A 25,201-nucleotide genomic window follows, 5' to 3' on the forward strand; every position below is an offset into this window, starting at 1 on the left:
TTTTTAAAAAAAAAAAAAAAAAAAAAAAAAGAAAGATAATTTTGGATTTTAAAGGTTTATTTATTATTATTTTTTACTAAAATATTAACAGCTTCTATTTTGAACTTTTATTTTTAGTTTAAAAGTGGATATTTTTTACAAAAAACTATAAAGATTGAGTATTTTTTTTAATTTATTAATTTAGCCTTATTAATATTAATATTATTATTGTCTTTTTTTTTCTAGTTTAAGGTTGGCTGATGTTGATGGTGGTTGGTAGTTAGAGAAATGTAGGTGAATAATTTTGACTAGCCACTCATATCATCCAGCAGCCTTGAGATAGGAGACAATTTTCTTCATCCCATTGGAATTATGTTTTATTTTATTTTATTTTATTTTTTCCTTTTAAATTAGCTATAATAATAGAAAGCTCCTTGGGTGGTTTGAAAAATTAATTAATTTTCATAATTTTGTAAATAAGACACAAATTAAAAGTTTTGATTTTTTTTTTTTTTTTTTGAGTTAATAATTAACGTTTCTTCTAAATAAGATATTTATAAAATATTTTTAAAACTAAAACATGGAATAATAATAATAATAATAGGAATAAATAGAACGCACGTGTCAGGGAAAAGTGTTTTGACAAGTCTTTCTCTGTGGCCCCACCACGCTGATTCGACCCAATAACGAGGGGATAAGCGTTATAGTTTTACCTGCCACGCCAGCAATTTTTTTTTCTCTTGTAGACTAGGTGGCACTCGCAAGCCGACAGTGGATGAAAATCCACGTGGCATAAATAAGGTCAAATGCCACGTTGGATGACAGCGAAAACCTTCTGAGATGGGGCCTCCCCTCCTCGATATTGCCTTTCAACATGCTTCCTCTCTGTTTCCCCACACTTTTTGTCCAAAATACCCCTTTGCCTTCTATTTAATGGCCCCACTTTTTTCCTTCTTTTTATTTTCTTCCCATTTAGAACCTATTTGGTCTACAAATATTAACGAACCAGAATGGAGTTGTAGATTGTTAGGAATCACGACTCTTCATGATATTGTCTACTTTCTTTGCTTTGGACTTCCCCAAAATGTCTCATTCTAGTGGAAATAGTATTCCTCACTTATAAACATCTTCCACTATATTAACAAATGTGGGACTCAACTCCCAATAATCCTCAACATAGATGTTGTAGAGTCTGTCGATTGAGTTGAAATATTTTTTTTAGAGCTGATCCAATTGTTCATTAATAATGAAATCAATCTGACCATAAATTTTTTCGGTTGTGATGGCTTAGGTGGTTTGAGTTATTTATTCAAATTTTTATTTTTAATAGAAATAATGTTAATAGTAGAATATTCATTTTTAAATATTTAATTAAAATTTACAATTTGAATATATCATTTTAAATAGTCAAAATTATTTTTTAATGGTATATATTGGAACCTTTGAAAGAATTAAGGTGTTTTGAAGGGATTATTATTTTTAATATTTGTAATTTAGCCTAATAAATAGGAAAAATAAAATAAAATCATTTTATTAAAAAATTCAAATGGAAGGGTAATAATGTCAATTAGAGAATAGTTTCCTATCCACAAGCTGACATCACGACTATTTTAAGTAAAAAAAGAAAAGGCATTAAATGAATACGAGTGGCGACAGCGTGAACTTCAGGCCCATATGCTCTCTATAAATACGCCATTGTCGCAACCACCATTCCCCCAATTCCGTCCTTCTTCGCTAATCCTTTTTTGTCTCTCTCTCTTTTCTCAATTCCCTCCGCCCTCTGGTCTCCGCCCTAATGCCCTCTGCATACTCCGCAGCACACGCTTCACAGTCAACACAACTCTGCCTCGGAAACCGCCGGAAAACCAGTTTTCGAAAGCGGTGCTTGCTGATGATCAAGCAACAGAAAACCAGATTCTATATTCTCGCCCGTTGTATCTCCATGCTTCTGTGCTGGAACGATCACGATATTACTGATTAAAGCACCTATTCCACCGTCGATTCTTGTTTCTTACCTCCGAACACGACGATCAACGTCCTGCTTAGTCCGCGCGAGTTTCTGATCGGAATTGAACTCCGATTTGAACGGATTGGAGTGGAGGAATGCGGTTTAGGTATGATGTTGGATTGACGATATACGATTTAATTTCTCGACAGCCGTTAAAACGCATCGCCGTGGTTCGTCCGCTTGGAATAGATTTCTCCTGTTCGGCAGGGAAGAGATAAATTGAAGGCAGGAACAAGCGTTGTTTTGTTCATTTTTTCTAATTTTATTGTGATATTGAACTGTTGATGAACTTCACTGGACGGATACTTGTATATAAACTGATGCGAAAATTAGGTCTTCTTTTGTTTTGATAGTGGACTCTGTCTTCGAGATCGATGAATTAAATCTTATTTGTGAATTTTGTTTCATCCAATGGAGAAAGGCATTTTGTTGAGATTTAAACCATGAGATACGTTCTTGTCAAGATGGATTCATTTGTAAAAAGTCTCAAATTCTGAAGGAAATCAACTTCTGTTTTCTCTGTACAGAGCTCAGAATTAGAATCTTAATTTGATGATTGTGCGATGGAAATACGAACAGAAGATTACAGTTCTTTTTCCTTTTATGGCATTTGATACCAGAACTATGCGACATCGGAATCTATTGTTGTTGAAGGCCTGTATTGTTTGCAATTGGAATTGTTGATTTGATTTAGTGTGCAAATATGAGTGCTGTACTCTGTTGAGATATCCTTTCCTGGCTGAGAAATTATTGAATGCTCATATGGTAAGTATTGTATTATGAGGGCTTAGAAATGGGGTTTTGATAATAATATGGTTAAAAATCTTACTCTAGTGTATGAACTTTAATTTAATTTATAATGCTAACGAATTGGATCAACTCGACTAAGATGATAGATGAAATGCTTAACTTGTTTTATGATTTAATTATGACTTTGTTTGTCTCCCTTGTATAGGTTGGGGAAGGGTCGGGTGGATTACCTTTGGGAGTTAAGTTGATGATCTCGGTGGTCTTGTTAGTGGTTGATAAACTACGATTGCAGTTTTCTTTAGTAAGTCTTGGCTTAAGATAAGAGACAAAGAAAACGGTTGATACTTCCACCTTTACCTTCAAGCTTCTAACAATTTAGTTTTTAGAACTTTAGCGTGACCTCTCATAGCGGAAGTTATAGTTTGTAGCGACAACGGAAGACTTTCAGAGAAAACCAAAATTATACCTCCAAAAAGAAAAAAAAAGAGGGAAAAACTGATCTTCGGTCACTTAGGCATGGTTTATGCTATGATCAATATAGGTGATTTCTTGTTTGGACTCATCACATGATTACTGTGGGCTTAGACGTTGATACCCGTGCTTGGGTATGCGCAAGAGCCCTTGACAGGCACTACAAGACCTACCAATGTTCATAAAAACTCGTAACCCTCTCCTATCTAAGACTATTTCCACTCTGTGTATTTTTAAATTTTGTAATTTTTACATATTAAAATTAGTCTTAAAATTATAGCTATTAAATTGAAATAAATGGTTATGTGCGTAATTTTAATAAGTTTATTTTTGAAAATTTATCCTTATTTTGATGGATATTTTAGTTTACAAAATCGATATCGAACACATACTAATTACCGTGTAGAGAGCCCAAATTGTTCGGAATACTCTCGAAAACGGCGTCGGGTAATCCAGAAGAGGACTACTAGTATTAGCTTAAACCTTAGTCTTGTCGGCGCCGGTCTTCGTGCAGTCTCCGGCGACAGTTGGCGTTGTTAGACGAAAGCAAATTCCAACATTGAACTAGTGAATCCACCCCTCTCCAATCGACGTGCGATCCCCTTAATCCACCTCCTTTGGAGCCCAACGTCCTCACTGACATATCGCTTGATATCCACCCCCTTCGGACTTCAGCTTCCTTGCTGGCACATTGGTCTGATACTATTTGTAACAGCTCAAGCCCACCGCTAGTAGGTATTGTCTTCTTTAAGTTTTTCCAACGTCTCTCCATAATGGTATGATATTGTCTACTTTGAGCCTAAGCTCTCGTGGTTTTCCCAAAACGCCTCATATCAATGAAAATAGTATTCCTTGATTATAATTAGCGAATGTGGGACTTTCATCCAACATTCCCTTTTAGGCTTATTCTCAAAGTTTTAAAACACGTCTTCTAGATAGAGGTTTTCACACCCTTATTAAAATATTTCGTTAATCTCTCCAATCGATGTGGGATCTCACATAGAAAGTTATTTCTCATTTGATGATAGTTCTAAATGAAAGTAACTCGGAATGTGTCACCTCAATACCTAAATCTGGTGAGGGAAGAAGTCCACGATGCTAATAAAATTGGCGATGAGCATGTAGCACATTCAACGAGTGCAACCTCGAGGGGAAGCCCTTGAAGGAAAAGCCCAAAGAGGACAATATCTATTAGCGATGAGTTTGGGCTGTTACAAATGATATTAGAGCTAGATATCAAGTTGTATGTCAGTGAGGACGTTGGCCCCCAAGGGGGTAGATTGTGAGATCCCACATCGGTTAGAGAGGAGAACGAAGTCATTCCTTATAGGGATATGGAAACTTCTCTCTAACAGACGTGTTTTAAAACCTCGAGGGGAATCCTTAAATGGAAAGCCCAAAGAGGATTTACAAATAGTATCAGAGTCAGACATCGGGTGGTATGCCAACGAGGACGCTGACCCCAAGAATGGACTTACAAATTCGATGTAGAATTTCTACGAAGGTTTTTATCTTTTTTCCACTCAATTATCTTACTTTTCTCTATATGTGTGACTATAACTTGTTCAGTTTAATTAGTGAAGTATAGTTTAGTTAAACCGGTATGTTTATGCCACTGATAACATCATAACACGCTATTATATTCGTTTTTCTAATTCGTTCGTGCAAGAATTTCTTAATTCTCACGTCGTAATTCATATTCGTTTTTCGTTTGTTAGATATAGAAGCTAGACATATAATACAATAGGCCAACGCTTAGATGTTTGGATTTAATTCATTAGTAATAACTTAATTTTGTATATATATATATATATATATATATATATTTGGTTATTTAAATCTTGATAATGGATTTGAATAATGAAAAATATGAATATTTGGAAATTCAAGGAAATAATTTATCATGGATTTCTTCATGTATTTTTAATATATATATATATATATATATATATATATATATATATATATGAATTTTTACTTTCAAACATATTATAAACAAAGTGTGGCGATTTCGAATAACTTATGAAAAAAATCTATTTTTTCAGAAAATAAATGTTTATATTTGAAAATCAATAATTTAAAGTGTGTTTTGTATAGCTTCTTAAAAATTATATATATGTATAAATATTAAAAAAATTTAATAAATAAAAAAAAAACTTAAAAAACTTGGATTAATTTTTTAATGGGATTCTTAAAAAAAGAACTTTTAAAATAATCTAAGTTATTTGAAGTCTTTTATTTATTTATTATAAGATAGAAAAAAAAAATATATCTTTAATCCTAAAAAATCATTAAAAAAAATTAGGAATATTTTCAAAATCATTTATAGAAATATGAATTTAGTTTATAAACTATATTCGACAAAATGAGCTTCTTTTCGAGCATTAATGTTAGTCAACCACCTCGAGCGACTTTCAACTTTTCTCTAGAGAACCTTTCTTTCTAATTAACTCGTGGAAAAATAGTATTATTTATTTATTTATTTATTATTATTATTATTGTAATAAATGGAGAAAAAAAATGGTTTTATTAATAACTTTATGAGAAGATAACACCATTTTTTCCTTTTATAAAGAGATGAACTTTGGAAAAAGAGCAACGCAAAGAAAGCAATAGAGATTAGAAGAAAAAAACATTACACATAGACTTGGGCTGGAAAGTTGCCTCTTTAGTGCTTTCTTTTTCAACCCTTCTTCTTAAAGTAGTAAATAAAATTTCATATATATATTTCAAACCCAACTTGAAAATCACTTTAATTCCAATAAATATATATATATTGGAAACCATGTTACTAGATAATCATCGAGCATATAAAAATAAAAGTTGATACACTGATTTTGAGACGCCCGAGTAAAAGAATAATACATGAATGAATCGAAACTACATTCAAATGAAAAAGATCATTTGGTCAGATTCTCGAGCCAAAGACATTAAAAATTTCAAATATTCTCGACATAGAAGAAATTTGATAATTTCATGAAGAAAAAAAAACTATTGTAAAAAATTTTTAGTAAGTAAATCAATTAAAGTTTAAAAAATTTAAATTAAAAAATAATTTATTATAATGAAAAAAGGTTATGATATGGAAATAAAATGTGATAAATATTCCTAAGATTCCACCACTTATGTAATGAATAATTAATTTATTTCTGGCATTACCTAAAAATCTATACCTTTATTTATTTCCACTTTGTAAACAGCTTTTTTGAGTCCCGTTTTGCCATATATAATTTTTTTTTAAATAAAAACCCATAAAGAAAAAAAAAATATGACTTTTCTAAAAATTTAAATATTTCCACGTGGAATTTGAGAGATTATGGCCTTAAAAAAAAATTTATCTTCCGACCTTAAATAATATTTTTGAGCCATAAATACGACTTAAAAAGAAGCAAAAGTCATTGATGTAAACTTGGGGCGTAAATAATCACGAAATTAGATTATTTACATCAGTTGGAGAGGAGAACGAAATATTTCTTATAAATGTGTGAAAACCACTCTCTAATAGACGTGTTTTAAAATCGTGAGGCTAACAACGATACGTATCGAGCCAAAGTAGACATTATTCACCTTCTCATCGAAATTTGAGTTTTATATCGATACATTTGTAGCTTAAAAGGAAAAAAATAAATAAATTTATGGCAATAAAATTGCATTAATTAAAAAAATTAAACTTATAAATACTAATTTTTCACCCAATTCAAAATTTAATAAATAAAAGATAAAATTTAACTAAAAATACAAGAAATAAACATAAATTTAAAAAGGAAATTGTGTTTTATTTATTTATTTTAATTTATGCGTATCTGATTTTATTTTATTTTATTTTTTTTTGTAGGAAGCAGCTCACGAACAAAAGGTGGCAGTAACTGAATAACTGAATTAAGTAACGATTTATTTATTTATTTATTTATTTCCTTCTTTTTCTCTGTGAGGCTCCATTTTTTTTTCCCTTCCTCGTGAAGCTCTTCTAAATCCAACTCCAACCAACAGTCCATTTGCAGAGTCCTCTGGTTTCTTACTCCTTCCTTCTCGATTCCATCTTTATCAAAAACATTCCGATTCAAGGATTCGAACCAATCAGAGATCGAATCAGCAAAAAGAGGGAAAAAAAAAAGAAGAACAATGTCGGAATCTGTGTTACGATTCCACAGAAATTGTATATTCAGAGCTTTGATTTTGTTGTTGTTGACGGTTGTTCCAAATGGATTGGGTGTTGGAGTGAACTGGGGAACTATGGCTACTCACCAGCTCCCTCCAGAGAAAGTTGTTAAAATGCTTCAAGAAAATGGGTTTCGTAAGTTGAAGCTTTTTGAAGCTGAGGATCGGATTTTGGAAGCCCTAATTGGGACTGATATTGAGGTTATGTTGGCTATTCCGAATTCAATGTTGCAGGTTATGAGTGAAGATCCTGAGGCTGCTGCTCTTTGGGTGGATTCTAATGTTACTGCTTACACTTATCATGGTGGTGTCAAAATCAAGTTGAGTATTGATTTACTTTGGTTTTTGTTCTTTTCACTTTTTGTGCACTTAAGGTGTTCGATGAAATTCCCACTTCATGGTTTCTCTGTTTTGAATGTGTTCTTTTCAAGCCTGGCTTTGAAACTTAACATGAAATCTTTAGAAAGGGCTTGGATTAGCAAAAATAAGTTTAGCTCATCTTTTGTTTTAGCTGGTTTGATCGATCACTTCGTGGGGAAGGATTTTTGATCATTTGGTCATTGGTTTTTTTTATTTATTTTTTATTTTTTTATTATTATGAGGAATTGACGTTAGATTTCAAAACTAAGGAAAGTAACCAAATGATTGTCATTCATTGGACCATTCTTGGGTGCGGCATATGTAACAGCTCACTGCTAGCAGATATTGTCCTCTTTGTATTTTAACTTTCAGACTTTCAGACTTCCCTCAAGCTCATTTCTAACAAATATGGTACTATTTGAGCTTTCCCTCCCTTTCAGGCTTCCCCTAGTAGATATTGTCCCCCGAGTAGATATTGTTCTCTTTAAGCTTTCTCTTCTTTGTATTTTACCTTTCAAACTTCCCTCAAACTCATTTCTAACAGATATTGTACTATTTGAGCTTGTCCTCCCTTTCAGGCTTCCCCTAGATGATATTGTCCTCTTTAGACTTTTCCTTCTTTGTATTCTTTGTATTTTACCTTTCAAACTTCCCTCAAGCTCATTTCTAACCGATATTGTACTATTTGAGCTTTCCCTCCCTTTCAGGCTTCCCCCAGTAGATATTGTCCTTTTTAGGCTTTCTCTTTTGGGTTTTCTCTCAAGGTTTTTAAAACGCGCATACGAGGGAGAGGTTTACACATCGTTATAGAGAATGTTCTATTACCCTCTCCAACCGATGTGGGATCTCACAATAATCCACCCCCTTCAGGGCCCAGCATCCTCGCTGACACTTGTTCCCCTCTCAAATCGATGTGGGATCTCATAATCCACCCATTTTCGGGGCTCAGCGTCCTTGCTGGCACACCGCTCTGTGTCTGGTTTTGATACTATTTGTTACCGCCTAAGTCCACTGCTAGTAGACATTGTTCTCTTTAGATTCTCCCTTTCGGGCTTTCTCTCAAAGTTTTTAAAACACATCCTGCTAGGGAGAGGTTTCCACACTCCTATAAAGAATGTTTTGTTCTCCTCTCCAACCGATGTGGGATCTCACAATAATCCACCCCCTTTGAGGCCTAGCGTCCTTTCTACACCGTTATAAAGCATGTTTCGTTCCCCTCTCCAACCGATGTGGGATCTCACAATTATCCACCCCCTTTGGGGCCTAACGTTCTTTCCACACCCTTATAAAGAATATTTCGTTTTCTCTCCAACCGACGTGGAAACTCACAATAATCCACCCCCTTCGGGGCCCAGCATCCTCACTAACACTCTTTCCTCTCTTCAATCGATGTGGGATCTCATAATAACCTCTCTACCAAAAGAATTGAAATTTGTTAATGCATTTTTAGAAGTTCAAGAACAAGATTTTTCGAATGTTAAGTTAGCTTAACAAGCATATTGGTTCTTTCTGTCTCCTATAAACTTCCATTGCAAACTGATTTTGCAGGTATGTTGCTGTAGGCAATGAGCCCTTTCTTAAGTCCTACAACGGCATCTATCTTCAGTCAACCTTACCTGCCCTGAGGAATATCCAGCAAGCCTTAAACGATGCAGGACTTGGATCAAAGGTCAAAGCTACTATTCCTTTCAATGCTGATACTTACAACTCCCCGGACTCAAACCCGGTTCCATCTGCAGGCGACTTTCGGCCAGACGTCCGAGACTTAACAATCGAGATCCTACACTTCCTATCCATAAACAATGCACCATTCACTGTCAACATCTACCCCTTCCTCTCCCTATATGGCAATGACTACTTCCCCATCGACTTTGCCTTCTTTGATGGAACATACAAGTCCATCAAAGACGGAGATCTAACATACACAAACGTGTTCGATGCAAATTTCGACACTCTCGTTTCGGCCCTAACAAAAGCAGGATACCCCAACATGAAAATCATAGTAGGAGAAGTCGGTTGGCCAACCGACGGCGACAAACACGCCAATATCCAAAACGCAAAACAGTTCAACCAGGGATTGCTGAGACATGCTCTAAGTGGGGAGGGAACCCCAGCAAGGGTAGGCATAATTGACATCTATCTCTTCAGCTTAATCGATGAAAATGCCAAGAGCATAGAGCCAGGGAGCTTTGAAAGGCATTGGGGAATATTCGAGTTTGATGGTAAGCCAAAATATGAGCTAGATCTGTCTGGTATAGAGGCACAAAAGGGGTTGATAGCAGTAGAAGGAGTGAGATATATGGTTAAAAGATGGTGTGTTTTGAACCCAAATGTGAAGGATTGGGAAGGCTTGGCTTATAGTGTTGATTATGCTTGTAGCCTATCAGATTGCACTGCTTTGGAGTATGGATCTTCTTGCAATCAGCTAAGTGCAGAAGGGAATGCCTCTTATGCGTTTAATATGTACTATCAAATGAACAGCCAGAAGAGCTGGAACTGTGATTTTTCTGGTATGGCTGTGGTGACTCAAGAGGATCCTTCTTATGGCAGCTGCCAGTTCCCTGTTATGATTGATTATACCTTTTCTTCTTCTTGTTCTTCTTGTTCTTCATTTCTGGATCTTCTGGTTGCAGGTTTCATGGGCTTTTTGGTGTTTTTGTTTCTGGAATGATTCATAATGGATTTGAGAATGATTTTTGTGAATTTGGGAAAGAGAAGTATAAGTTAAGATTGAAGCTGTTCATCATGTTTTTTTTTTTCTTTTTTCAGTACATTTTAGATTTATGACCGGATGAAATCTGCGTGGGATGCTCGTGAAAATTTGTTTCTATACATGAGCCTTCTATGTCTACATAGATATAACATAATTCATGATGTGTTTCTCGTTTAAACTGGAATTTTTCGTTTAAACAGTGAATGAAGAGGAAGTGGGAGATATTCCTGTCTCGCTTCACATATTATTACATTTTTACTTATGAAATATTATTTGATTTAGTTTTAAATAATATATATGGTATGTTTTGACTCGTATGACCCGTCATGGTTTTCCACACTATTATAAGTGTTTTTTTACCTTTTTTTTAGTTTAAAATGTATTTTTTAGATTTTTTTTTTTTTTTTTAAGTTTAAAGGTATTATTGAAACTTTTGAAAGTTAACATTTTATTTATTTATAAATTTTATTTGAGCCTAAGAAGCTTCTAGTTCTGCCCGTCAAACACTCTCGGATAAGCTGTATAAAACCGTCAAATTGGTTTGCTTTCAATGCAAATAATAATAATAAATAAATAAATAAAAATAAAAGGTTCACCTCAAATTTCACCTTCATAATATATGGTCTGAAACTTAGATATGGCCAATAATATTTATGGTGCCGAATTGTTAGATTTATAAAATATAATGGATTTATTGCGTATAGCATAATTAATTAATACAAAACCCGATTATTTTTTTAAATATTTTATTTTATATTTTCAATGTTCCATTAATAATAAATAATAAATTAATTAATTAGTTTTAAAAAGCAATCTTCAATTTTAATTTTCTAGTATAAAATGCTTAGTTCACTTTAACATTTTAAAAAATATTTTTATTTTTTTTAAATAATTTCATTCCCTAATTTAATTTATGAAATATTTTATTATTCTTAATCGATTTTCAACGAATAAAATGTTAATTAAAAAAAAACTTAAAAATTATTTCTAAGTTTTGTTTTTTTGTAAATAAAAAATAAAATGGATTAAATGGAAAAGTTGAAGACCTTAGTTATTAAATTTTTGTGCCGAGTAAAATACGACTATTTTCGACCAACGTAACTTCATTAACCGCTCTTGAATTAAAAAAAAAAAATCATAATTAACGCATCTACGTCACACCAAATTATTTAGCTTGAGTAGTCATGAGTTTTTAATGGGTCTAAAGGAAAAAATTGATACCTAAACCTAAAATATGTATGCTATCTACATCACACCAACCAAATTAATGTTATGACGTAGATATTTAATATTTCATGTGGGAAGAAAATAAAATATTTTAATTTGCTAAATCCATTTTGATTTAAGTTTATGTCAATACGTGATGTCCCACATCGATTTGAGAGGGGAACGAAACATTGTTTACAAAGGTGTGGAAACCTCTCCCTAGTAGACGCGTTTTAAAATCGTGAGACTGATGGTGATAAGTAACATGTCAAAGCAAACTTAGACACCGGGTGATGTGTTAGTGAGAATAATGGACTCCTAATGGGGTGGATTGTGAGATCTCACATTGATTGGAGATAGAAACGGAGCATTTCTTATAAAGGTGTGGAAATCTCTCCCTAATAGACGAGTTTTAAAACCGTGAGTCTATCGACGATACAGGCTTAAGCGGACAATTACTGCTACACAATTGTCCGTTTTTTACCATTATACAATTACTACTAAACAATGTTCATGTTGCCTCGTACATGTGGTACCCGAATAAAGGAAGGGTATAGGACTGTGACATGTATACGTCATTCGATAGATATTTATAAATTTAATTTTAAAAAATAAAAAACTAGACGGGTAGAGGATGAGGTTTTAATTATTTAAATTGTAAATAATATTTCAATAAGTAATGTACTATATTTTTCCATGCATTAAAATTCTACTATAGTTAGGCTATTGTCACTTCAAATATATAGCTCACGGTTAATGCTATATTTAATATGTTTAGTGGAAATTTATTAGTTTAAGAGATATATCAAAAGTAACTCTGTAAATTTATCCATAGTAACAAATATAATTTCATATAAATTAATATAGATTATATTTATATTAATTTAAGCATAATTTAACTAAATAGCTAAATTAATAAAAATAAAATTTTCAAAATTTTTAATAATATTTTTAATTTTTTTTTTAAAAAAAGTTTAAAATGCTCTTAATTTGAAAAATGAAAGTAAATTATTAAATTTTAAGATTTTGATGTATTTAAGTAAAATCATTAAATTTTAAGATTTTGATTGTTATTTACTTTAATATCTGATTTTTTTTTTAATTTAATTATAACCAAATACCTTTTTTGTCCTTCAACTTTCATAAAATTATAAGATTTTTATAGGTAATAATTAAATTAATATAAATTTTGAAATAAAAGAATTATATTACTCCATGCCAAAGTTTTTGGATTAAACTATTTTAATTAAAAAATACAAAACTAAATTATTATAAATAGAGATGTCCACATGTCAAGATAGAGATCGGAAAGCGTTCCCCGTCCCCGTCTCCGTCCCCGTCCCCACCTCTTATTTCAATATTTATCATTGCAAAAATTTTCATTTATTTTGTACGATGGTCGCAGAGATTCCATTTGTAAGGATCGAGTTCCAAGCAAATAAATAAATAAACATTCTCATATATATATTTTGATAATTCTCCTTATATATATTTATATAGGAAGTGAGAAAGACAAGATATCATTTACCTTCCCAATTTCATTGAATTAACCAGGAGATTTCATTGAGTATTAGGCATCTCTAATTAAAAATTAAAATTAATTTTTTTTATAATTTTATTTGAATTTTCTAGGGTATATATATATATATATATAAAATAAAATGTCAACACAAAATTAATATTGTAATAATAATAATAATAATAATAATAATAATAAAATGAAATTGAAGTCTCCAACGATAAATGCGCAATAATAAAGGATGGTGGTGGATACTAGTGAGAAGGTTGTAAGAGAAGGACGAGAAGGGCAAAATGGTAAATAATGGAAAAGAGGTGGCTGAATTTGGAAATTTGAAAGAAAAGGCGGGACCGGGACAGGTGGTTCCTATATATTTCGAGCAGCGACTGGGATCTCTCATTCGTTTCCGCATTGTTCTTCCTTGTCTCTCTTGTATTGTAATCGAATATCGAGGGGAAAAGATCGCAAACCCTAAAAATCGACGAGGAACAAGGGTTTATTGATCTGTAATGACGTTGTAGTCATTTTGCTGCACTTTTCTATTGCTGTGGATTTGGATTCTTCCGTCATCGTTACGAATCCTGTTCGTTCCAGCATTTTCTTGTCTGTTCAAGGTATGCATTCGTTGTTGTATTCTCTTTTGAGATTGACGTTTTATGTTGTTGCGGGAGGAAAGTTTGGTTTGAATCAGAGAATGTGAGGGATGTAGTGTTCATTTTGTTTGGAGAATTGGAACTTGATATATTCTGGAATTATGATGTTGTCCTGGGACTTTTGGTTTTTGAGTTGAACTTATTCCATTTGTCTACTAATTTTTGGTTGTGTCTTTTCATTATATTGCGGAATAACTTCACATTCGTCGTTCTGGAAACTGTTTTCTTGCTGTCGACGTGTTTATGCGTAGTTTCGCATTTCTCGGTTATAAGTACATTCATCAGTCGCTCTACGAGTAGATATATAGTTTCACTATTCTGTCACTTCGGAATGATTTTTGCTTGCTGCTGGCCGTTTATTGGAGCCGTCCAATCACAAGGACCTTTAATTATTCGGTCAAGAATTTTGCTACATTTCAATCGTTAATTATGCTTTCCATTTCTTCAATTCCTATCTGATTAGGTGCTAGTTTCACTTGATATGCACTATGTCTTAAAGAATTTGTTATTTGCTTCCCGTTGTTCTTAATCTTTCACTGATTAGCTGCAAATCTTTCGTTCAAGCTTTTTATTGATATACTGAAGTGTTTGATTTTGTTTTTTGAAGTTCATCATGGTAGCAACTGCTGCTACATCCGCGTTTTATCCTATTTCTTCTTTGTCTTCGTCTTCCGACCCTAAAATAAAGAACACCAAAATTGGAGGTCGCACTGGGAATTTGGGGGGGTTCAAGTCTAAATCTGTGTCTTCTGGAAGTCTTCAGGTGAAGACTAATGCCCAAGCTCCTTCCAAAGTAAATGGAAGCTCAACTGGCTTCAAGGCTGGGGATGACTTCATATCATCTCACCCACGAACTTTTATTAATCAGCTGCCTGACTGGAGCATGCTACTTGCTGCTATTACTACTATCTTTTTAGCAGCTGAGAAGCAATGGATGATGCTCGACTGGAAACCTAGACGGCCGGACATGCTTATAGATTCGTTTGGTTTGGGAAGGATCGTTCAGGACGGTTTTGTGTATACCCAGAATTTCTCTATTAGATCCTACGAAATTGGTGCTGATCGTACAGCTTCTATAGAGACTTTAATGAATCATTTACAGGTACAATTAGATTGTTGCGTTCTTGTGTTTTTATGAATAGCTGTTAGCTGTAGTTCTATGTATGCTTATGAAATGGAGATAAGTTATTCCAGTCGATGAAATTGTGTGCAGGAAACTGCCCTTAATCATGTTAAGACTGTTGGGCTACTTGGAGATGGATTTGGTTGTACGCCAGAAATGTGCAAAAAGAACCTGATATGGGTAGTTACCAAGATGCTGATTATGGTAGACCGTTACCCTACTTGGTAAATTTAAGTTCTTCCATATGATGTATACGCTTCTAAAGATGGATTCAATATGTCTCTAATGATTTTACTTGGGTGCACGATAACACAATTGAGTTAAATTCAATAGTTTACGTTGTTTGTTTTATCCCCTTAAGTAACATTTCTAGTATGGCACTATTCCGGTCAACTATGTAACCTATTCATCTCTCTTTCACCCTCCAAAAATAAGTGATAAAAAAAAGCATTGAACTTTTCACAGTCTAACAAGTCACTGAAATGGCCTTCTGCCTTGGATGACTTTTGCTTTCATCTTTCATACAGGGGTGATACTGTTCAAATAGACACTTGGGTCAGTGCTTCTGGAAAGAATGGCATGCGCCGTGATTGGCTCGTGTATGATTGCAAAACTGGAGACAATTTAACAAGAGCCTCCAGGTTGGTTACTTAACCCCTTTCTGGTGAAAATGTGGTATCATCTTTCATCATGCCTGTTGTGAATTTTTTTTCTCAACCCATGAATTATAAAATTAACCAGCTGCGATTGAACCCATGATTGAGGAATTCAGGTTATAGGTTATGAAGGTTCTTGAATAGCTTGTGAATTTCTTCTGTGTGTTTCATAAAGAATAGAAACAAATTTCGGTAAACTACATAGACCTTTTTTCAATCTTCATTCTAATTGATCTTTGCATTGAGATTGTGGATTATGGTTGCAATCAATTTTCTACTATCAAGCCATTTTACATCTAGTGACCATAATTTACTGATATTGTCTTGTAATTTGCAATGTGAAGTACCTGGGTTATGATGAATAAACAGACGAGAAAGTTATCAAAGATTCCTGAGGAAGTGAGGAGAGAAATAGAGCCTAACTTTATGAATACTGCTCCTGTTATTGAAGACGTAGGCAGGAGACTTTCAAAAATCGATGACGATACAGCTGATTACGTTCGAATGGGTTTGACTGTAAGTTGTTTCTTTTAACTTACCGGATCTTTCTGTGTGTTTCATTGTTACTGTTAAAATTTGGTTCAATAATGTCGACATTTCCATACTACTGCAGCCTAAGTGGAGTGATTTAGATGTCAACCAGCATGTTAATAATGTGAAGTACATTGGGTGGATTCTGGAGGTACATAAAACTAACCTTTCCATTCCTTCTCATCTATTACTAGTGTTATCTTTTCCACTACATTTCTCCATAACTATTCTTCTAAAGCTTGGTTATATCTCTCTTTGATTGTTAAATTATACTGGTTGTCAACAGAGCGCCCCGCCACCGATATTAGAGAGTCATGAACTTTCGTCCATCACGTTGGAGTACCGGAGGGAATGTGGGAGGGACAGTGTGTTGCAGTCCCTCACTGCTGCCACTGGTACGGACAGTGCGACTTCGTCAGCTGCTGGTGTCGTTGACTACAATCACTTGCTTCGGTTCGATGATGGGACCGAGGTTGTGAGAGGAAGAACACAGTGGCGACCCAAATTTGGCAACAAATTTACCATCCTAGACCATATTTCAGCCGACCATGGAATTTAAGCTTCCTCGCTAGACCTCTCAACAGAGCACAATCCATGGTTTGTGCAAAATTCTGCTTTTAATCCTTACATATATATATGTTTTTCTCATTCCTCTCTAATAAATACACACACGCACACACACAACACAAAAAGGGGGAAAAAGGTTGATTTAGTTGTGTAATTAACCCTAATGTATTAATTTTCCCACTTGTCACCAGAAGGCTACTTTATATGATGTGGGTGTTGCTCAGCCTGGTCGGTTGCTATACAATCAATGTATACCTACTGCCTGCTGACTGTCTCAGAGCAGGTTGGAAAATATATATTAGTGTTGAAAATTGATTAGATTTCTTTTTTTAACTTTCAGGGGATGGGATCAGGTCGCGTTCGGGTTCGGGTTCGGGTTCTTCTTGGAGAATTTTTCGTTTCTACTGGAATTAATGAGATGAGTCTTAAGATATATAAATATTTTGACTTACTGTTTAATTTTTAAATTTAATGTAATTATTGAAATCTTATACTTTTAACATTAGCCACCGTTATATTTCTTAAATTTTTATTACAATATATATTGACGTATATCGTATGTCATTAGTGAACTATAAAAGAAAAATGAGACAACAATTAGTTTGAATCAATTTGAGTTTTGGGGCCGTGATGACCAACTTTATTAAAAAAAACCAATTGTTTTTATTTTTAATTTATTATTTAAATGTTTTATTTTGTATGAGCTTTTCCGTCCCCATTGATCCAGTTCTTGCGTTTGTGGGAATGGGTAGGGAGTCCTTATCAATTAAAAGGGAAAAAGAAAAAGGGTTGATTTGTGTAAATTCAACATAACTTTGTAAAAGCAATTTGGTCAAATTAAGACATTAATAATTGGCCTAAATTCAATGGAATCCTAGGCTTTATTCTACCTTAATATATTTTTTAAATAACTTTTGGGCATATTAAACTTATGTTTTAATTTTTTCCTAAATTAAATTATACTATTTTTTTAATTATTTTTTAACGTTGAAATTTGTTCAAAAAGTATATTTGGAGGTTTAAGTTTGAATGGAAGATTGGGAGACGTATGTGACCTTTAATTATCATTAAAAAAATTAGTTTAAATGGCTAATCAATCCTTAATCCTTAATATTTGAATATTATAATTAACAAGTCTATAAATGTTTTAAAAAATATTTAATTTTTTAAATTTTAATAAACATGTCCGAATATTTTCTTTTCTATAGTGATTGCATACTTAAATTAATCACGTCACAAGAGAGAACTCAAGGCATGAGCGATCGACCTACCTCATTTTCACATTGGTTTACCCACTTCTGATACCTCATAGAGGAAATAGTCACATTTTTCAAATACAAAATTTTGTTCTTTACATTGGCCTCTTCATTTTGATGGGTAGGTGTTTGGAAATAAAACAAAGATGAGGGACCCAAATGAAAATAAAGGGGAAATGGGGGGGCACCATGTCAATAAAACAAATAGAATATGATCATTCACTCTTTGTTTGTTTGGGTATGTTCCTTGGAAGTTTCCCTTTGTCATTTCACACCATATTTCTCCTCTCTTTTAGTTTCGATCGAATCACCTGATTTATCATTTACACATGTTGGATACTACTTTGTTTTGTTCGATGATAATTTAAGATAATACTTTCTTAGAGTTAAGAACGAGGTTCAAACTGTCGAAGATATTTACGGTTGTGGATATATACAATCGCAACGAAAAAATAAGCAAAGGAGATGATTAACAGTAGATTAGAGTGTTTGTCGGTTGAGTTGCGTCAGTCGTAACATTTTTTAGACTCAACCATAATTTTTTTTTGTTGGGTTAGTTCAAGTTGTTCGAGTCATTTATTCAAATTTTTATTTTTAACAAAAATAAAATATTACTTCATCAAACAATATTAAAATTATTTATAATAAAAAAATATTTATGAAATTAAATAAAAATAAAATAAAAATATTTATATATAATTGTAGAGAACAAAAAAATATATATTTTAAAATTAACCATAAATTTAAATTGATTTAATGGTAAGCCATCTAATTTGAATTAACTCAATCTATAAAAAATTCATTTATTTCAAGATCATCGAGTTTTTTGGACACCCGTAAAAAAAATGTGGCAACTTTTTCAAAAATTGTTGAACCTATGGATAGATAAAAGATGACGTGACAGACTAAAACATCTCGACAAAACGACTCTATTAAAATTACTCGTTTCTTTATCATCACATTGACATAATCAACGTTCCGATTCATTCACATAAGCTAACATTCAAAGAACCGAGCTCTTAATTTGTATAAACGGATATAAATAATCGAAGAAAAATAACATTTACTTAATTATTTTAGTTAGGCGCTACCAACCTTTGGTTGAGATTCTTCACCTAGAGGGTTGGTTTTCTATTATTCATATATAATTAATTAGACATAAACTCCAACCATTATATATTAATAACGAAATGTTTTTGGTAGAGATTTGAGCTATTTTAGTAAAATAGTAATTAATTGACTTTTATGTCTTTTTTTTTTATATTTAATATTTAATAGCATATATTATTATATAATTTTCTCACATAATTTTCCTTATAAATATATATTTATTAGCCGACATTATCGATACTAATTGAGATTCAAATCTATGACCTTTTTCATAGGTTTGTAATTTAATATATATAATGAAATATTTTAAAAAAATATTAAAGCATAAGTGAGAGAGGTTTAAATCTATTTATTTATAATAAAAGACACTAATATATAAAAAGTGTTTCGTTCTCTTCTCCAACCAATGTAAGATCGCACGGATAAAGCTCGGGATAAGTTAAAGATTTAGTCATAAATTTTAAATTGTGTATATATTTGGTTCTTCGACTTTAAAAAATATTTAATATGATTTAAAATTTTTAATCGGTATCTATAAAGTTATTAATCTAAAATAAAAAATTAATGATTTTTAAAATAATTTTTCAAACATCTTTTAAAATTAAAAAAAAAAATTAAAACATTATATATTAAAAATAATATCTAACATGCTGAATTTTACTTTTCAAATATGTTTGTATTAATTTCATGGCTATATTTTCTAAACAAATTAATTTTATCTCTATACTTTAATTATTTAATCTATATGTTATTTTTTTTTTTACAATGTTAAAATAAATATTGAAATAAGAAAAATTTACCCTCGAACAAAATAAAATTTTAATTTTAATAAAAAAGAAAGTTGATATTAAAAGAAAACGATGCTAGACGCACGCCCGACATTATTTTAACCTTTCTAGTAATACATTACCCAAATGATTTTTTTACCATTTTTTGCTCGAACTTCTGACTTTAACGGTCGAGAAATAAAAAAAAATTATTTAAAAAAAAAATTGGGTAAAGAGAGAACAATAACAAAGCTACTTTAGAATTAAGATTTGACTTTCAAATAACCTTTGTTGGGTTTTAACCATGCTTGTAATTATAACTTATCATGTATTAGTAACCCTGGTTTCTTTTAAATCTTGAGTTAGATTGTGAGATCCCACATCGGTTGGCGAGGGGAACGAAACATTCCTTATAACGGTGTAGAAACCTCTCATTAGTAGACAATGTTTTAAAACGGGGAGACTAACGACAATACGTAACGGGCAAAAACAGACAATATCTGTTAACGGTGGGCTTGACTTGTTACAAATGGTATCAGAGCAATGTGCCAGCGACGATGCTGGTCTCCAAAGGGTGGATTGAGAAATCTCATATTGATTGGAGAGAAGAACGAAACATTTTTTTTATAAGATTGTAGAAACCTCTCCCTAGTAGAAGCGTTTAAAAACGGTGTTGGTAGAGTTGTGTTGTAACTCTCTTTTTAGGTTGATCGAGTTGACCCAACCAAAAAAAAAAAAAAAGGTTAACTCTAGAACCCGCTCAAATTTTTTATTTTTTAAAAATTCAACCCAACAAAAAATAAATAAAAAATAAAAAAACTCTCCATTAATCCAAATATTTTAAATTTAGAAGAACTCTCCATTAATCCATACAAACAAAGAGGACAAAAAAAATAGTAATAATAATAATCCAACAATTATTTTTAATTATTATTTTAAAATAATTAAACTAGCTTTTATATCAATGGAGGAAAATTCCCATTAGATCTAAATTAATACAACTCAACCAACACAGTCCCAGAATATTCTGACTTCAATTTTTCATAGAGTGGGACCATTTGGTTCTTTTTTATTTTATTTTATTTTATTTATTATTATTATTTATAACTTTATATAATTTTAATTTTAGTTTAAAAAATAATTATATTTTTTTAGAAAGGAAAACAAAATATTTTAGACGTGTTTTAAAATCATAAAGTTGATGACAATATCTACTCATAATGAGTTTGAACGGTTACAAATGGTACTATAGGACGCTGATCCCCAAAATCTTAACGAAGAACATTACGAGATTATATTTAACCGAATAAATCTATCTTGGATTTATATTATTATTTAAGGGTAATTTTAAAAAGAATTTATAATGAAGGGTAATTTTGTATTGTAATTTTTAGAAGAGGATAATTATTTTAAAAATAAATTCCAAATTATATAACTTATTATTATTATTTTATAATTTAGGATTTATTTTTCTCAAATTTTTGGTAGTGGTTACCGGCGAACTGGGACGGCCATTTTTTCTTTTTTGGAGGTGGGGAAAGGGCACAAAATGCCATACAAGTTATTCTCTTGATTCGAGGAGCTCAGTTTTTGCGTCCATTTTCATGGAGCTTCATTTCCAGATATCAGATTCAGATCGAAACCTACCGTCACAAGTTTCTTCTGGATTCACATCCATGGCGGACTCTGATCTTCTCAACAACTTCACGGATTCTCACTCAATAGCAACCTTTTCCTTTTTCTTTCCAGGTTTCTGAAGTTCAACTTCACTTTCTTTCTCTCCCGGTCTTCTTCCTCGCATTCTCATCTTCGGGAGCTCAGTTCATATTCCAGGTCTCTTTCTCTCTGAATTTGTACTCTTGTTTGATTGCTGAAGTTCGTTCGATTGGTGTGCTTTTTTCTTTTTTTTGTTGGAAATTGTAATTGGAAGCTTGTTATTTGCTTGTTTATGAAGACGATCGCAGATGTTGCTTGTGCTCTATGGTTGTTAAGTGTATCGACTTTGTTCTTCGGCTTCTATTTTGCTAAGTTTGGAAATTTTCTTCCACCAGATCTGTGATTCAGTCTGCCTTTTGATTGCTATTTCTGGCTTTGGACTTGTTTTGTGGCTTCGAATCTGGATTTTCCGATGCAATATGCTTGGATTTTATGAAAAGAGACGTTTCTTCTTTTTGGAGGTTTTGGGGCAAATGCCTCTCGATCTTAACTTGGAGAATGGCTTCTGTTGTCTCTGTAACACTTTTTTGCTCGTCTTTTTCGTGAATTCTTCTAGAACTTTCTTTGTTAATTCATGAATCTGCCTTTCCCAGAAGCTTCAGAATACTTATCTTGCTTTCGCACCTACACAAGTTTGCTAAACTGAGATTCAACTCACAAGGATTTTCGATACAAGTTCTTGTACATAATGCCTTTGGAGCGTGAAACTATTCCCTTAATACTATTTTTAATAGCTAAGGTTCAAAGTTATCTGGGTCCTCTTATCTTATTTTAATTCTGGTGTTCATAGTTTTAAGCTTCAATTTGTTGATGCCGGGTTCATAATTATGGTTTAAAGAGATATATCTGAGTTCCTTGAATGCTGCATGCTGCATGCTGAATAGTCGTTTCTAAAGAAATGCAGATACATCAGAAAGTTTGCTGAAGAGAAGTTTCCATTGTCTTGTGGATGCTAGGATAGATTTTTAGGCAAGAGCTCTTTCACATACCATGTTCTGAATTTATACAGGCACCTTGATTCTAAGTGCTCATCATCCAGATCGTGAAGCATCTCGCCATGCTCAAGCAAATATTGAGCAAACTTCCTCGGAAGTTGCAGAAGTCGGAGACCGTGGATTCTGTAACAAATGATTCTGGCAATAATTCTTCTCGTCTTGGACATGTATTCCAGTGTACAAATGTCGGGAGTGCTTTCTCGAGTAAATTAAATGTCGTCAAACGTGTTTCTTCAGCAGTTTTCCCTGCAAGCATTGCAGCAGAAGCAGTGGATCCTCATCTGTCATTCAAAGATGTTCCAAATCCACAGAAGCAAAACCTGTTTGTCAGTAAATTGAACTATTGCTGTGAGGTTTTCGATTTGAACGATATGGAGAAGCAGGATCTTAAACGTCAAATGTTGATAGACATTGTCGATTTTGTTACCTCTGGATCTGCAAAGTTCAACGAGACAGCAATTTCAGCAGTGTGTAAGTTATGTGCTGCTAATCTTTTTCGCGTATTCCCGCCGAAATCTCGCTCAACTTCGTCTGGTGGAGAAACGGAGGATGAAGAACCAATATTTGACCCAGCTTGGTCGCATATGCAAAATGTATATGATCTACTGGTTCAGTTTGTCAGTAACAATTCTCTAGATGCAAAAGTGGCCAAAAAATATCTCGATCATTCGTTTATCTCGAGATTACTAGATCTCTTCGATTCTGATGATCCAAGAGAAAGAGATTGCTTGAAAACAATCCTTCACCGTGTCTATGGGAAGTTCATGATACACAGGCTTTTCATCAGGAAGGCTATTAGCAACGTCATATATCGTTTTGTTTTCGAGACAGAGCGGCATAACGGAATTGCAGAGCTGTTGGAGATCTTTGGTAGCGTGATTACCGGGTTTGCATTGCCATTGAAGGAGGAACACATGACATTTTTATGGAGGGTGCTCATTCCTCTTCACAAACCAAAATCAGTCGGAATTTATCATCAACAATTAACGTATTGTATTGTACAGTTCATAGACAAGGATCCCAAGTTGGCCAGTACAGTTATAAGGGGACTCTTGAGATATTGGCCTTTAACAAATAGCCAGAAAGAGCTGATGTTTTTAAGTGAAACAGAAGAGATTCTGGAAATGATCAGCATGGTCGAGTTCCAGAAGGTCATGGTCTCTCTCTTTCGGCGAATCGGATATTGCTTGAATAGCTCTCATTACCAGGTAGCTATCTTTGTTACTTGCTTCCTGGTTTCCAAGGGTCTGATTTAGATTGCTGTTTTCTTCTTTGTATTTCTCATATGTTATAGTGTATGCATATTTCACAAGCATTGAAGAGCTTCAAATGGATTAATTCCTTGATAAATATGAAGAATTAGGAGCTTTTCGATCTTTTAGTTGAGTTTTGGCTGGTACATTTGTTTATTTTTCCAATTCTTTTAGGTGGCAGAGAAAGCTCACTTGCTTTGGAACAATGAACACATCATCAATCTTGTCGCACACAACCGACAAGCGATCATTCCGATTATTATCCCAGCACTCGAACGAAATACACAAAAGCATTGGAGCAACGCAGTACTAAATCTAACTTTAAATGTGAAGAAGTTGGTTCTTGAGATGGACGAGGAGCTTGTGCTTGCTTGTGAGCTTGACTCGAAGGAGGAACAGTCAAGGTCGATTGCAGCATCAGAGAAGAGGAGATTGACATGGGAGCGACTCGAGAATGCTGCAACTCCACAGCCTGTATCTACTAACATTTCGTTTCTGGTAGAACCAGCAACATGTGCAGTTGCTGGCTAGTCACTTGAATTGGAAGATCAACTCAACAAAACGACGGTAGTTTCACTCGCAGTATCCCGGGATCTAGTTCTTTAATTCAACCGAGTTTTCGGTTCCATGCTGAGATGCAACGAACAAGTTATGGATGATCTGATCAGGTCCTGCTGAAACTATCTGTACAGGTGTGTGGGTAAAAGCAGCCTCTCTGGTTGCCATAGATTTGACGAAATCTGTATCCTTTATCAAACAGTGTGTTTCTTCACTGTTTTTCATATCTCATTCATGATGGGATTTCGTGCTTTTGAGTTCCATTGGTAGCATATTGAAGCCTTCAGCTTTGAGCTTGTTTGTTCTTCTGAAAATTCCATGTCTTTTTCTCTTATCTTCTGAGTTTAAATTGCAGAAACTGAGGTGAATCCCCGTTTCTAGTTAAAACGGGGACGGAGATGAGGAACGCTTTTCCGGTTCTTACCTCCAACCCATTTTCGATCTCGAAAATTATAGAATAAAATGTAATACTTTTCTATATATACATATTTATATTTGAGTTTATTTCAACTATTCTACCGGAGAGATTGAACCATCAACTTTTAAAATGTGGATTCGCTTAAATTTTTTTGAGATCTATGATGATCTAAGATCAGAACCGTCTTATAGAAATGAATGGCTCTGATTGTGAGAGAGAAAGGAAAGTTGGCTACTCTGTGCAACAGAGGATGATTCCAGGTGGGTAACAAAACCAGCCAAATTCTGACCTCTGCATTGGTCTAGACGACTGTAACTTTGGCTCTTTTTTTTACAAAGGACAATAGATTGTACAATAATTGTGTTCTTCTCGCCACCATTCGGCCGACAATATCATTTTCTTTCCTCACTCTCTCTCCTCATGGAATCGGAGTT

General features: G+C 33.3%; 3 protein-coding genes across 13 annotated transcripts; all 3 read left to right on the plus strand.

Annotated features, from left to right (window-relative positions):
* Positions 1-7,153: 7,153 nt before the first annotated feature.
* Positions 7,154-10,429, plus strand: LOC111493909 (glucan endo-1,3-beta-glucosidase 8-like). 2 transcript variants are annotated; one of them, XM_023143815.1, is made up of 3 exons: positions 7,419-7,502; positions 7,601-7,686; positions 9,275-10,429. In XM_023143815.1, the coding sequence occupies exons 1-3, from the start codon at positions 7,494-7,496 to the stop codon at positions 10,395-10,397; spliced, it is 1,218 nt and encodes a 405-aa protein (XP_022999583.1). In that variant the 5' UTR covers positions 7,419-7,493; the 3' UTR covers positions 10,398-10,429. The 2 variants fall into 2 exon arrangements, with proteins under 2 accessions (XP_022999582.1, XP_022999583.1); XM_023143814.1 differs by having other exon boundaries at positions 7,154-7,686.
* A 3,141-nt stretch (positions 10,430-13,570) lies between these two features.
* LOC111493525 (palmitoyl-acyl carrier protein thioesterase, chloroplastic-like) lies at positions 13,571-17,245 on the plus strand. 4 transcript variants are annotated; one of them, XM_023143236.1, is made up of 8 exons: positions 13,571-13,778; positions 14,425-14,919; positions 15,031-15,164; positions 15,468-15,581; positions 15,941-16,112; positions 16,210-16,278; positions 16,414-16,728; positions 17,035-17,245. In XM_023143236.1, the coding sequence occupies exons 2-7, from the start codon at positions 14,431-14,433 to the stop codon at positions 16,684-16,686; spliced, it is 1,251 nt and encodes a 416-aa protein (XP_022999004.1). In that variant the 5' UTR covers positions 13,571-13,778; positions 14,425-14,430; the 3' UTR covers positions 16,687-16,728; positions 17,035-17,245. The 4 variants fall into 4 exon arrangements, with proteins under 4 accessions (XP_022999004.1, XP_022999007.1, XP_022999005.1 ...); XM_023143239.1 differs by having other exon boundaries at positions 16,414-16,724; XM_023143237.1 differs by lacking the exon at positions 17,035-17,245 and adding an exon at positions 16,886-16,989 and having other exon boundaries at positions 16,414-16,724.
* A 4,075-nt stretch (positions 17,246-21,320) lies between these two features.
* On the plus strand, positions 21,321-24,827 carry LOC111493523 (serine/threonine protein phosphatase 2A 57 kDa regulatory subunit B' kappa isoform-like). 7 transcript variants are annotated; one of them, XR_002720018.1, is made up of 4 exons: positions 21,321-21,660; positions 22,448-23,746; positions 23,966-24,483; positions 24,705-24,827. XR_002720018.1 is itself a non-coding variant. In XM_023143232.1 (3 exons), the coding sequence occupies exons 2-3, from the start codon at positions 22,601-22,603 to the stop codon at positions 24,320-24,322; spliced, it is 1,503 nt and encodes a 500-aa protein (XP_022999000.1). In that variant the 5' UTR covers positions 21,321-21,660; positions 22,440-22,600; the 3' UTR covers positions 24,323-24,827. The 7 variants fall into 7 exon arrangements, 6 of the variants coding, with proteins under 6 accessions (XP_022999000.1, XP_022998998.1, XP_022998999.1 ...); XM_023143232.1 differs by having other exon boundaries at positions 22,440-23,746; positions 23,966-24,827; XM_023143230.1 differs by having other exon boundaries at positions 23,966-24,827.
* Positions 24,828-25,201: the final 374 nt, after the last annotated feature.

The sequence above is a fragment of the Cucurbita maxima genome, unplaced genomic scaffold, assembly GCF_002738345.1.
Source record: "Cucurbita maxima cultivar Rimu unplaced genomic scaffold, Cmax_1.0 Cma_Scf00019, whole genome shotgun sequence".
Classification (NCBI taxonomy): domain Eukaryota; kingdom Viridiplantae; phylum Streptophyta; class Magnoliopsida; order Cucurbitales; family Cucurbitaceae; genus Cucurbita; species Cucurbita maxima.

What these genes read in the sequence shown, in the direction of transcription:
- LOC111493525 (XM_023143236.1), top strand. Translation starts at nt 14,431, where the DNA reads ATGGTAGCAACTGCTGCTACATCCGCGTTTTATCCTATTTCTTCTTTG. An exon ending in ACGTTCGAATGGGTTTGACT is followed by an intron (nt 16,113 to 16,209) that starts GTAAGTTGTTTC and finishes ATACTACTGCAG; the next exon opens with CCTAAGTGGAGTGATTTAGA. An exon ending in ACATTGGGTGGATTCTGGAG is followed by an intron (nt 16,279 to 16,413) that starts GTACATAAAACT and finishes GGTTGTCAACAG; the next exon opens with AGCGCCCCGCCACCGATATT.
- LOC111493523 (XM_023143232.1), top strand. Translation starts at nt 22,601, where the DNA reads ATGCTCAAGCAAATATTGAGCAAACTTCCTCGGAAGTTGCAGAAGTCG. An exon ending in TGAATAGCTCTCATTACCAG is followed by an intron (nt 23,747 to 23,965) that starts GTAGCTATCTTT and finishes CAATTCTTTTAG; the next exon opens with GTGGCAGAGAAAGCTCACTT.
- LOC111493909 (XM_023143814.1), top strand. Translation starts at nt 7,331, where the DNA reads ATGTCGGAATCTGTGTTACGATTCCACAGAAATTGTATATTCAGAGCT. An exon ending in CATGGTGGTGTCAAAATCAA is followed by an intron (nt 7,687 to 9,274) that starts GTTGAGTATTGA and finishes CTGATTTTGCAG; the next exon opens with GTATGTTGCTGTAGGCAATG.